The sequence below is a fragment of the Mus caroli genome, unplaced genomic scaffold, assembly GCF_978045245.1.
Source record: "Mus caroli unplaced genomic scaffold, Mus_caroli_1 scaffold_18, whole genome shotgun sequence".
Classification (NCBI taxonomy): domain Eukaryota; kingdom Metazoa; phylum Chordata; class Mammalia; order Rodentia; family Muridae; genus Mus; species Mus caroli.
This window is the reverse complement of record NW_028227273.1, coordinates 21042199-21055976: the sequence shown is the minus strand read 5'-3', so window position 1 is coordinate 21055976 and position 13778 is coordinate 21042199. Positions and strand designations below refer to the sequence as shown.

The 13778-nt window shown below is 42.9% G+C and overlaps 1 protein-coding gene and 1 pseudogene across 1 annotated transcript in view; both read right to left on the bottom strand.

Annotated features, from left to right (window-relative positions):
* The window catches only part of Xdh (xanthine dehydrogenase), a 63965-nt gene that overhangs the window by 13979 nt on the left and 36208 nt on the right, over window positions 1–13778 (bottom strand). The window contains exons 17-24 of the mRNA XM_021185682.3: window positions 12692–12861; window positions 11290–11413; window positions 9113–9232; window positions 8196–8292; window positions 6219–6343; window positions 5303–5436; window positions 4816–4903; window positions 4622–4708 (exon numbers count right to left, since the gene is read on the bottom strand). Coding sequence (XP_021041341.1) covers window positions 4622–4708; window positions 4816–4903; window positions 5303–5436; window positions 6219–6343; window positions 8196–8292; window positions 9113–9232; window positions 11290–11413; window positions 12692–12861 — 945 coding nt within the window. The remainder of the gene's footprint in view (window positions 1–4621; window positions 4709–4815; window positions 4904–5302; window positions 5437–6218; window positions 6344–8195; window positions 8293–9112; window positions 9233–11289; window positions 11414–12691; window positions 12862–13778) is intronic.
* Window positions 13351–13426, bottom strand: LOC115029804 (U2 spliceosomal RNA; annotated as a pseudogene).

The following is a 13778-nucleotide window of genomic DNA, read 5'->3' as shown; positions in this document are numbered from 1 at the left end:
CCAACACTGAGGAACAATGGGCAGCTCTTCAGCTCTGCAAAGAGCTGTGCTTTCGCTTCCTGAAGACTCTAAAACGCAGTCTCCAGCTTTCTAGATTGCACAGTCTATTTTCCTGGGTTGTGCATATTGTAAATTGTCTTTTCGTATCTTAAAATTAATGCCCATTAGTTTGTGTGTGTGTATAATGTGTGTATATATACTGTGTGCATAATGTGTGTATGTATAATGTGTGTGTATAATGTACATGTGCATAATGTGTGTGTGTGTATGTATAGTGTGAGTATAATGTGTGTGTATAATGTGTGTGTATGTATAGTGTGGGTATAATGTGTATGTATAATGTGTGTGTGTTTGAGTGTGTGTGTGTATAATGTGTGTGCATAGTGTGTGTGTATGTGTGCATAATGTGTGTATGTATAATGTGTGTGTGTTTGAGTGTGTGTGTGTATAATGTGTGTGCATAGTGTGTGTGTATGTGTGCATAATGTGTGTATGTATAATGTGTGTGAATAATGTTCATGTGCATAATGTGTGTGTGTGTGTATGTATAGTGTGAGTATAATGTGTGTGTGTATAATGTGTGTGTATGTATAGTGTGGGTATAATGTGTATGTATAATGTGTGTGTGTTTGAGTGTGTGTGTGTATAATGTGTGCGCATAGTGTGTGTGTATGTGTGCATAATGTGTGTATATATATAATGTGTGTATAATGTGTGTATGTATAATTGTGTGTATAATGTATATGTGTATAATGTGTGTGTGTATAATGTGTGTGTATGTATAGTGGGGGTATAATGTGTGGTGTGTGTGTGTGTGTATGTATAGTGTGGGTATAATGTGTGTGTGTGTGGTGTGTGTGTGTGTGTGTGTGTGTGTGTGTGTGTATGTGTACAGCTTATGTTGTTTCTTGATAGCCTCTGCCACTGTGTGTTCCCATTCTTTTTTTCTTTTTCTGAGATGTCAATTATTTGGACATCCTGGGCTGGTTCCCACTTTTTCTTGTATTTTGCACACCTGCACAGCATTTTCTCTCTGGGGAGCCATTCAGTTCCTTTCAACCTTACAGTTTGAATTCTGTAATTCTGTAAATTTGAATTTGAAAAGTTCATTTCATTCCTGGACTGATCTAGTGTTACAGTATGCTGCTGTCTCCCTCTTCCTCTCCCTCTCCCCCTCCCCCTCCCCCTCCCCCTCCCCCTCCCCCTCTCCCTCTCCCCCTCCCTCCCTCTCTCTCTCTCTCTCTCTCTCTCTCTCTGTTTCTCCCACGCATTGTGTTTATAGGCCCTTTGCACTGCCACCTAGGGCTACATACTCAACACATTTATAGGACTGAATTACAAGGTTTTACGATCTTTGGGGATAACTACTGCATGCCTGTCAACCTGATTTACTCTAAAACACCAAAACACGTTACACATGGTGAGAATGCTAGAAATACTTCCTGTCTTGAACATTTGTAATAGTAGGTCTGGAGTGTAAAGTTTCCTAACTGAACTAATTAGACTCTAGCATAGAGGGGGACCCAGAGGGCATAACAGGAAACCTGCTTTTTCTAAACTGTTACTTTAAAAAATAGAAATCTAAATAGGTAAGAACCAATCTGGTCATAAAATTAGGATAATAACTTTCAAAAGGTACCACCATCCATGTAAATTTGATAATTCTCATAATTGATTTTATTTCACCCATTTTTGCCTCTTCTTACCTTCTTTTATCTACTTCTTTTTAAACTGTACTTATTGGTTTACTTGAGTGAGTGTGCCAGAGCACACATGTCTAAGTCAAAGGACAACTGGCAAGAGACACTCAAACTCAGTTCACCAGGCTTGGTGCCAGGCACCTTTGCCCACTGAGCACCACCTTTCTGGCCCTGCTAGCTATTTTATTTTAACACTAAATTATTCTAAGCTCATCTGTCACAGCTGTGGCAAAGTGAGCAGCACACACAGCTGCCGGGCTTATCCTTGCCATTTATGGCTCAAGGAGCCTCAGCAGGCACTAAATACAAAAATACCCAAGGACCATGTTTGACATTACTCAAGGTTTTATCCTGGCAGACAGATACTCAGCATTAATATACAGTATGAGGACCTAGCCCAGCCCATTCAGTATCCTTAATTTGATAAATAGATAGATAGATAGATAGATAGATAGATGATAGATAGATAGATAGATAGATAGATAGATAATAAACAGAGATAGATGATAGATGGATAGATAGAAATAGATGACTAGATAGGTAGATAATAGATTGATAGATGATAGGTGGTACATAGATGATAGATAGTAGATACATAGATAAGAGAGAGAGAAAGGGGGAGAGAGAATGTTCTAAGTCAACAGTGATATAAAATATTCTAAAAGGGAAAGAAAAGTGGCAGAAACACTACAGTCCTCAGGAATCAAGAAATGGTGTGGTAAGGAGTTCTAGGGGTTAGAGGCTTAAGGTGTTTTGTTATGCTTCTAGACCTCAAACCTTTATGAAAATCAAGTGATCTAAAGATGTCAATGATTATAGAGACTAAAAAGAATCACCCCCTTAAATCCTGTTCTTTTTATCCAAAAGATCAATAAAAGGTAGCCTAGCAAAGGTCTTAGACATTAACTATTATACTCCAACTGAATGCCTCATACACACTCATAGACACACACACTCACATATACATACACTCACAGACACATCCACATACATACATACACACACACACACACACACATACTCATTCACACGAGTTGTGACCCCATTCCTATAACCACACCTGCAAAATCTCATCAGAAACCTATGCTTCCATTTTCATGAGGCTCCACTGGGGTGCCCCAACACTCTTGTTGGGATGGTATCAGAAAAAGTCAGGTATGGATTTAAGGCTCACCACTCACCACCTGTAGCCATTTATAAAGCCCTACCCACACCCTAAATAAAGCCATTGTAAAGCACAAAAGACCCTGGACTTTCATGCTCACTTAGCAGAAAGACCTCTTACTGACTTTCCTTCTGGATGGTGTCAAGGGTCTAATAAAGAACTAAGGCCTTCACCATATCCGTGCTGTTCAGTAGCTAGTCAGACTTTAGCAGGCTCAGAGCCACAGCTACTGTGTGTTCACGATTACAATATCCTAGGCTTCCTTGACCTCTAACTCAGACTACATAACTTTCTCTCTTGCTCTTTCCATCTCCTTCCTCCCAGTAGTAGCTGGATACAGTTATTTGAGTAAGAATGGCCCCTATAGGTTCATACATTTGAATATTTAATCATGAGGAAATGGCACTACTTAGGAGGGATTGAGAGGTGTGGCCTTACTGGAGTAGGTGTGGCCTTGTTGGGTGAAGTGTATCACTGGGGGTGGGCTATGAGGTTTCAAAAGATAATAATAAGTCAGCACAAATAAAAGACAGAGATTAACAGAGTACATTTAAAAATATGACATAACTACATTTCTTTGAAATTTTCATTTCAATAATAATAGTAATAATAATATAATATAGGTAGATTGAAAGCAAAAGTTTAGAAAATATAGCATGTAAATATTAAACAAAAGGTACAAAACAGATTATATAAAGGAGAATTGTGAACAAAACATTATAAGAGAGAGATTATATAATGATAAAACATTAGTTTCCCCAAAGCATACTCGTTGGTTTGGTCTCAAACAACAGAGAGGAAATACACATGAACTATCAATTACAAGGGCTCAGAGAAGAACAGATGAAAGAACAGAAACCTGCACTTACAGTCGGAGGTCCCTGTGCCCCTTTCTCAAGATACAGAGATACTAGACTGAAAATTAGGAAGGAGGTAGAAGAACTCAGCACAAGCCGAAAGCAGCTACTGGACACTATAAGTAGTATCCAGTACTCTACTTAATGGGAGACAGAAAGCAAAGCCCTCCCTAAAGCTACGTTAACCCCTCGAACTGTGAAAGGATAAATGTCCACGGCGTATATTATTGAACACAAGTGAATTTCATCAGAGGATGTCTCTGCGCCAGGATGGGATGCCCTGCAACCTAACTCCCTGAGTACGCTTTACTTTGTAAAAAGTAGCTCTTTGTCACACAGTCGCAGTCATTGCCTACAGGTAGGCAGCTAAGAGACCAAACTGCATCCAAGTGAAGCAAGTGCCAAGCTGTAACAGAGTTGCCATTTCTATAGTTGCCATTCCGTTTCCTGCCTACAAATGCCACCTGGCCACCTCTCTGAGGCTCTGTCTTGAGCTCACTGGTTTGTAAAGTGTTCTTTGCTCGGTTAAGCTCTCTGAACTTAATTTTTGCAAAGCTTTTATTTTATAAACAAATATTACATCTTTTTGTCTTTTCCATGAGCATGCACATGCGCACGCGCACACACACACACATACATACACACCACACACACACACACACACACCTGAAGATGTATACGTAATAGGGCTAGCATGGCAAATATCTTGAACAGAAAGGACGAGTTTCTAATCATAGATATAATATGGTCATTCTCTGCTTAGAGATTGTCCAAGAAGCTGAAAGTGAGGAGGATTTAGTTATGTAGCTATACAGAAATAATTGGCAGGGACGCCCCTAGACTGTGCAGCACACCCTTGGCCTTCCAGTCACTCCTAGGGGCAGGCAGATCCTACTTACACTCCGAGAGAGATCCTCACTGTTCCCGCCATTGCTGAAGTGAGCCACCTCCAGTGCCACTATAGTCCCAGTCTTCATGAAGCCCACCTGATGAAAGGAGAGTCATTCTCAATATCACCCATGTCTGTCTGTCTGTCTGTCCTGGTCCATCCCACCTATTTATCCTACCCTAGTAGGCAGAACAGATCAAGCACCTTGTATTTAGCCAGGAAGGGATGTCTACCACCAGTTATCAGCATGTCCTCGTCTCGGTCCAGCATGCAGCGTACAGGGCGGCCTGTCCTGGGGCAGCGGGGGATCAAGGAGGTTAGAAACCTGTAAGCCTCCTGCAGCCTAAGCCCCATGTGTCTCAGGATGCTAAACAGTACAGGGGTTTGCTTTCCATCTACGCATTGAGATTTTCAGTGGTGGTGCTGTGCTGAAGAACACAGGACATGCCAGGCTGTGAGTCCTCACCTTGCTCCTAGGGAGCTTAAGCCAGTTTTGGGGGAGGGGGGGAGAAGCCATGAATACAATGTACAAAGAAGCTGGTGAGGGTATTCCTGCCCTTATGTTCAAGGGTTTGAAACAGAGAAAACTGAGAAATCAAAGTAGGGACAATTACTTTCAACAAGGGGAGACTCTAGAAGGCCATCCTGACCAGCTGGCATTGTGGCAGGAGAAGGGGGCCTAGAAACTCACTTGTATGCAGCCAAGGCCACTGCTGTGGATATCAGAGTGCTCCGGGTCTCCTTCCCTCCAAAGCCTCCACCCATTCTTTTCACTCGGACTACAATTCTGTTGTCTGGAACACCCAACATCTTTGCAATAAAGCTCTATACAAAAGAAGAAAAACAACCGTGCATTGACACATCCTCTGGACCTTTTCAAGGCCTGACCTCAACCTGTCCAACATGCCTGGGCCTAAGCATTACTATAAATTCTGAAATTTCTGAGGTGAACATCTTCCTCACCTCCCAGTGGTGACTGGTGCCAGGATCCAGCACTTACTGGTCACCACCGAGTGAATTCAGGCAACTCGGATATTTCCTTTTTTTACCAGAAGGGCAAGATAACAGCATGCATTCAGGGTGAAAAAAAAAATCATCTCACTTGGCAAGGACTTCTAGGTCAGAATGGTAAGAGTAGACACCAAAAATCCTGGCAACCAATATCATGTACCAGTTAGTACATGTACACGTGGTATTGTATTGATAGTGCATGTGCAATATCATATACAGATAGCTGTATCTGCTAAGTTAATGGTCCTTATGGTTATCACATGGTCCCATACTTGATTTTAAACAATGAGATATTTGGGCAGGATATTCCTTGGTATGTACTGGCCACATAGCCTCAGAATTATAAAAGTGAAGACTCCCTAGGTTCTAGTGCAAGTTCTAAAATGCATCTGATTGATGAAATGATGTTAGCAAGCTCCACCTTACTAGTTAACGTTAAATGGCAAGTTCAATGCCCCTGGTGGTGAACAGGCTCTGATTCCAAGACTAATACTCATGGCCCTCTTAGGATCTATATCTAGTATCTACTTCTTCCTACTTCCTATTCTGCCCGACCTGGTCCACTAGGAGTTCTCCTGTCACTGCCTTGAGCTGACCTGGGTTTTCATGGTGTTCTGTGTGCTCACGAAGAGCTCCATCTCGCCTGCCTCGCCTTTCGGCACGGCAATGGTGCAGTGGGTCTCCAGATAGAAGTGCTCCTGGCCACCAATATATAATTCTCCTGGGGAAGCAATGAGAGATTGATGAGCCCAGATCTGTACAGGGATATGCCTACTGCAGTAGCTAATCTTGATTGCCAACTTGACACATCTGGGAACTTCAACTGAAGAATTGTCTCTATCAGATTGTCTTGTAGACATGACTGTGGGTCACTTTCTTCACTGCTAATTGATAGAGGAGAGCCTACCCGCACTGTGGGCAATGCCATTCCTAGGCAGATGGGCCTGGGTTGTATAAAGAAAATAGCTGAGCAAACCAAAGAAAGCATGCCAGTTAGCAGTGTTCCTCCATGTTTAGTTCCTGCTGCCAGGTTCTCACCTTGGCTTCCCTCAAGAATAGACAGGAACCTGTAATCCGAAATAACCCTTTCCTCTCAAAATGCTCCTGAGCAGTGTTTTATCACAGCAACTGAGGCACGAACCAGAACACTTGCTAAAGGAAATAGTCCACCAAGGAACCCCTTGTTGTTCATGGTCACCTCTGGTGACCAACTGGGATGGGAAAGGGTCTTAAAGTCCTAATACTCTGTGAATTATGTCTGTCCATCTAATCCTCCTCCCATCAAGGCAGCCAGAGTAACATTAAATACTGAGGCCACTGGGCACCTGGGATTTCTAAGATGACCATTGTAAAGTTTTGGATAAGGTTTAAAAAAAAGAGAGATTGGCAAGCATGATTGGAAACATATCTTTCAGAATGGAATCAACCACTCCTGTTAGAGAACTAGTTAGCCTGCTAATAACTTAGCAGGGCCAAAGGGTCAAAGTAGGAAGTTATCCCAAGGGGACTGAAGGATAGCCTTGGCCTGGGCGGGAAGCTGTGGGCCTAACTCATCGAGTTAGATTTCAGGGAGGGTGGGGAGGGGCAGAAGTTCAGACAGTGGTTAAAAACAATTTCAGATGAGGCAGGGAGATTTCTGAGTTCGAGGCCAGCCTGGTCTACAAAGTGAGTTCCAGGGGCTATACAGAGAAACCCTGTCTTGAAAGAGAAAGAAAGAAAGAAAGAAAGAAAGAAAGAAAGAAAGAAAGAAAGAAAGAAAGAAAGAAAGAAAGAAAGAAAGGAAGAAAGAAAGGAAGAAAGAAAGGAAGGAAGAAAGAGAGAGGGGAGAGGGGAGAGGGGAGAGGGGAGAGGGGAGAGGGGAGAGGGGAGAGGGGAGAGGGGAGAGGGGAGAGGGGAGAGGGGAGAGGGGAGAGGGGAGAGGGGAGAGGGGAGAGGGGAGAGGGGAGAGGGGAGAGGGGAGAGGGGAGAGGGGAGAGGGGAGAGGGGAGAGGGGAGAGGGGAGAGGGGAGAGGGGAGAGGGGAGAGGGGAGAGGGGAGAGGGGAGAGGGGAGAGGGGAGAGGGGAGAGGGGAGAGGGGAGAGGGGAGAGGGGAGAGAAAGGAAAGGAAAGGAAAGGAAAGGAAAGGAAAGGAAAGGAAAGGAAAGGAAAGGAAAGGAAAGGAAAAGAAAAGAAAAGAAAAGAAAAGAAAAGAAAAGAAAAGAAAAGAAAAGAAAAGAAAAGAAAAGAAAAGAAAAGAAAAGAAAAGAAAAAATCTCCAGGCATCTGGTGAGAATGGAGAATCTGTCCCAAAGCTAGATGCATCTGTGGCCATCACCTCCCTACACAGCCTTCCAAAGTCATAATGTAGGATCAATTGGGTATATCCAGCCCGGAGATGGGAGAATGAAGATTTACATGGGAGAGGCTCCATCCCTGCTAACTGTCTACAGTTTCATTCCAAACACCAGAGGCTTCTCACATTAGAAGATGCTGTCACCTCACTCCCCTTCTCTACGGCTCCCTCCATGTGCATCTCTAGAATTTAATTCACAAACCAATGCCCCAATCCTTTCTGCTGCATGGTGCCACCATACCTGAGACAACATTGTCAGCTTCAGAAAAGCCTCTCTTGAGATCTCCTTTCTCGATTTTTACCTCGGGGCCATGAAAGGAGTTGTTCTTTATAGCATCCTGGGGGTCAGAAAGGAAGCTTCAGTACCATGGCTTTCCACGGAGGGGGGAGGGGTCTGACGAGGAAGAGAGAGCCTTTCTAAATTACTACCCCTCCCTCCTCACAGATGTGCCTCCCCGAGCTCCTTCATACCCTAAAACACACTCTACTGGAGCTCAGGGAATCATGTTCTGTCCATCTCCTCAGTGAGGGACGGACATCTCTGAGATTTCTGGAAAAGCAGAGAATCCCACGAGGAAACACCTGCAGCTGAAATGTGGAGCCTGAAGAGCCCAGCATAGTCATTGGTGGCTTGAACCCAGGATCGTGAAAGGTAAGACTTCCAGGAGCATAAACTTTAGGTCTGGAGGAATTCTAAACTCTACTTAGAGATGATCCTTGTCTTATGATGGGGTTATAGCCCAATAAATCTATCATACTGAAAATACAATATGCTAATGGTTCAAGGTGCCTAACATATGGAGTGAACAACACAGTTTCAACTAGATAAGCTTAAACAAACTCAGAAAACCTATATTAGCCCACAGTTGGACAAACTGATGCAGCACAAAACCTGTTTTCAAATGCAATGTTAGATATAATATATGATTTGAGTATTGTACTTAGAGTGAGAATCTGGGTGTTTACAGACTATGCTTGTACACTACCGTTAATCTGAGGAATCAAAATCATTTAAACCGAACCCAGGGAAGCTGCTGTCAACTGTAGTCAAATTTCTATGTGCTACTCAAGTTGGAGGGTCATTCTTCAGAGGATTCAAAGAAATGCCTTGGGTGCAGATGCTCACTCCTCTACAGGAGCAGCCTGTTTCTCAGTTACCTGGATTGTGATAATGGCTGGAAGGTCTTCATAGGTGATTTTCACCCCTCTAGCGGCTCTGTGTGCGTGTTCTGGGGTGTCAGCGACCACAGCACCAATGATGTGCCCAACACAAGTAACCTAGGAGCAGAGCCAAGCCGTTAAACACCATAAAGTTCACTGGGAAGCAAATCTACATGGATATTCTGAAAAGCCAAAGGCTGTCCCCACCCTTTGGTCAAAGCACATTTTAGGAATGTTCTCTGGCCTTTCCATTTCCTGACCCAACTAACTGAGAGCATGAGCCTCCTCACAAGAACTTAGAATCAGTGTGCCAGGAAGAGGCCATAGAGATCACTGGCACCAAAATAAAAAGATTTCAGCTCAATGCCCAATTCTTGAATTTTCAATCTGGTAGCTTATTGAGACGCTACACAAGATAGACTAGAAACAATGGCTCTTCTTGTCTACCATGAGCCAAACAGGAGACATGGTCATGTTTCTCAGCTTCAGTATCGTTCCACCAGACCACTTTCCACCTCAAAGTCACACCCATGTCTCATAACTTCATCTAGATCAGCAGTTCTCAACCTGTGGGTGGCAACCCCTTAGAGGGTCCCATATCAGATATCCTGCATATCAGATATTTACACCATGATTTATAACAGTAGTAAAATTATAGTTATGAAGCAGAAATGAAATAAGTTTATGGCTGGGGGTCACCCCAGTACATGGAACTGTATTAAAGGGTCACAGCGTTAGGAAGGTTGAGATACCCTACTCTAGCTGCTCCAATGCTACAGATCACAAACAATGCTGGTTAACGCATGATTGCACCTGTTTCTCAATTTATGGTGATTGTTTCTTCCTTTTATTAAGTCAGAAACTAACAAACTATCAACTCTTCCCCCCCCCCGCCTCTCTCTCTCTCTCTCTCTCTCTCTCTCTCTCTCTGTGTGTGTGTGTGTGTGTGTGTATGTGTGTGTGTTATGTGTGTGTTACGTGTGTATAGATGTTCATACACACACACACACACACACACACACACACACACATATATATATATATATATATATATATATATATATATGCACATGCATATATATATATATGCACATGATTGTGGAGGTTAGCATCCCTCACTGAATCTGGAGTTTAGTGATTGGCTAAATTGACAGGCCAATGAGCTTTTAGGATCCTGTCTGTCTAGGTTATATATGTGTGCCACAACAGCTCATATTTTGCATGGGTTCTGGGGATGTAAATGCGACAGCACATAAAAGACCAGACTGAGCCATCTTCTAGAGAACTCAAAATGGATCTCCTTCTGGAATAATTTTAATCATGTACTCATCAGAAAAGAAATGAAAAACAGCTTATCATATTAAGATGCAAGGTCTCCAACAACACCAACCAAAACTCAGCATGCAAATATTTGGGATGATCAATAAGGATTGGTACAACTGCTTCTGCAGCGCTGACCTGCTCGTACCCAGTTGATGCTCCCTAAATAAAATGCTAACAACACTCTTGGGACTCTGGACATTGATAAACTAATTTGTTCTTCTACCAGACACCATAAATTTCCTCCACAAATGCTGTGGGAGTCCTTGTGTTTGCAGGGTTTTGTTCTTTGCTTCACCCTCACATTAATATAAAAAAAAGGCTATTAGCCTTCAGTAACACCTACTCCAATGTAATTTGCAACCTTCAGTCAGTATTAGAATTATAAAATGAACATCTGGCAACTATTCGGTGGGTGAAACATTTGTAGCAGCTATGTTCAGGGCTCGGAGTCTCTGTTTTTGCAGGTTTTCATACAGTTGAAATCAATAAATAAACTCTCATAGAAGTGGGCTGTCTAGACCTAGTGGTGGGCTTATGATCCCATTTCTAGTTAGCTCATCTAATGTACTCTTATTTCCTTTTGGTAAAGGTGCTCAACGCTATACCTTATAATCCTGGATGTTAAGTCACATCCAGGCACCAGCCTTGTTCTCTTGCCATTTTGGCATGGAGTCTCCAATATGCAAAAACAGCAGTCATCAATTAAGTAGCTAAATAACATATGCTGTCCCTGTGGATTATCCCAAATACTAGCCAAATTACATGATGGCCAAAATATATGTTGGAATAATCAACATGAATCAAAAGCATGATATTTATTCCAGTTATTTCTGATGACACATCCAACATACCTCATCCTTCGCAAAGACAGTTTCATCGTTGAAAATGCCAGTTATGTTACTACCAGGGATATCTTCTGAGGTGAGGAAACAAACAAACCCTGGCACCTTCTTGGCTTCTGAAGTGTCAATGGACCTGGAGAATGAGCAGAGTGCAGGGCCAGGTCAGCAAGCTAGGGCAGGAGATACATCATCCAGCTTGGATAGCCTGTCTCATTAACGATCTTCCCTCTGCCAACTCGGTTTCCCATCTCTCTATTCTTCACTATTAGATCCTAGCTCATTTCTATCCTTTTCTGAAAATGATGATTGAATACATTCCATAGAGAGGCCATTGTGTCAACTGCTGCTGGGGATATAGGATGGATCAGATGACCCCTTGTCTCCACAGCTCAGATGCCAGCTCCAAGTACAGGGAGCCATATCTAAGAGAGCAGCAATGACCCTGGGGAGCTCCGGTTAGAACTTATCTCACTGGAACCAGCACTTTGGGGCCTTGGCTATGCCATGGACACAGTAGCCCTGAACATCTGCTCTCAGACCATTTTCTCTTAATAGTGCTAGGTCAATATAGCAGAGCATCCTAGACACAATTAGGCAATCTGGACCTAAAAAGGATGATGCTGGAGGTGTCCAAGTCTAACAGACTACATAGCAGAAGTAGCTCAGGGAAAATTCTAGAAAATGCCTTGAAAGGCTCATCTTCCAAGCAGGTTAATAATCATCTCTTAAAAAAGAAAGAGATGGGGGGGGAAGAGGAAGAGGAAGAGGAAGAGGAAGAGGAAGAGGAAGAGGAAGAGGAAGAGGAAGAGGAAGAGGAAGAGAAGAGAAGAGAAGAGAAGAGAAGAGAAGAGAAGAGAAGAGAAGAGAAGAGAAGAGAAGAGAAGAGAAGAGAAGAGAAAAAGAAAGTAATTCCCTTTGCTTTCCAATATTGCAGTTAAGGAAATGAAAGTTTGAGGAGCCAAGTAGCTTGTCCAGAGTCACCCAGCCAGTTAGCAACATATCTGGGATCAGGTCCAAGAAAGGTGATGAACTCCCCAGACAGTGAAGCCTCTTCCCTTCCAAACTACCCATTTTCACACTGATGGGGTAGAGGTTGCTGGAGCAGAGACAATATGTCATGAATGTCAACATGGGCTCAAGGCAAGGGCCGAGCAAAAGGATTCATTGTTAGCCCTAGCTGGCAATCATATCAACTGAAACTAACTCCCAGACTGCCCTCTTACCCTCTTGCCCTCCCACCAAAAGAACCTCAGGTACTGTACCTAAACTCTTCCTGTTGCTCTCTGATGGGTCTGAGGGGACTTCCTGTCTTTATTCTAGAATGGGGAGTCCTCCTGGAGCCTCATTATCTTGGAATCTCTAGCTCCTACAAGGCATGCTTCTCACTGACTCCCTGGGAAACAATACTCACGTGATTTTAGCATGGGCCCGCGTGCTGGTGACCAGCCTGAGGGACAGCTCATTCTCATAGCGGGGAATGTCATCACAGTACACAGCCTCCCCGGATGCCTGCATGTCTGCTGCCAGGTGAGGCATGGGCCTGCCCACCATGTCCTCCTCAGACTGACCCTTGGGCACCTCCTGAAACAATATGGATACCAGTCTGGCTGAGTTTCTGAGGACACGGTTTCTCTATAGGCCCTAGAGATGTCAGGAACCAGGAAGAGCCAGATAGCTCTTGGGGTAAAGGACACTAAAGAGTACATAAGAAGTCACTGACAGGGTAGTCATAGTGTAAATATATCAATAAACAACAAAAGAACCTAAATATGTGTTAGCTGTGAACTGTGTTTTACTATATTTTTACAGCAGAGTAATATGCAGCAACTCAAACATACTTTTGAAGAGTTTAAAGCAGAAGAAAGAATGCTTATATTGAGCATAAAACATCCTATATGTGTGTGTATTGACTAATTCTATACAAAATAGCACATTATTAATATCATATATTAATATCATTATTAGTATTAATATCGTGTGAGCATAGGAAAATAGAAATAAAACAAAATACATGAACTTTCCTTGGAGGTAAGATTTTGGGTGATTTTTCTTTTCCTGTTTGTACTTTCCTATATTTCCCAAAATGTTTTATTAATTTTATAATCAATTTCTACACTTGATCTTAGCCAAAAGGCAGAGAAGCGATTATAATCAATTTCTATTTTAGTTGTTTTCAGAGTAGTAAAGTGTCTAATGCTTACTGGGCATTTTTATGTGCCATGGACTTCTAAGCAGCTTAATTTAATTTTTCAGCACTAGAGATGTTCCCAAGGTCTTACTCAGCTCTAGCACTGAGCTGCACGCCCAGAAAACACACGTCGATCCTCCCCAGCTCTGTGAAACAAGTTTGTCATTATCCACATGTTGTAGGTGGATCTAATTAACTTGCCCAAGAAGCACAGAGGTGGTTTGCCCAAGGTTCAGAAAGGACAAACTTTGTATTGCAACCAGACAATCGTGCCCTAGAGCTAGCTCATCTGTGGGCTACCAACTCAGGG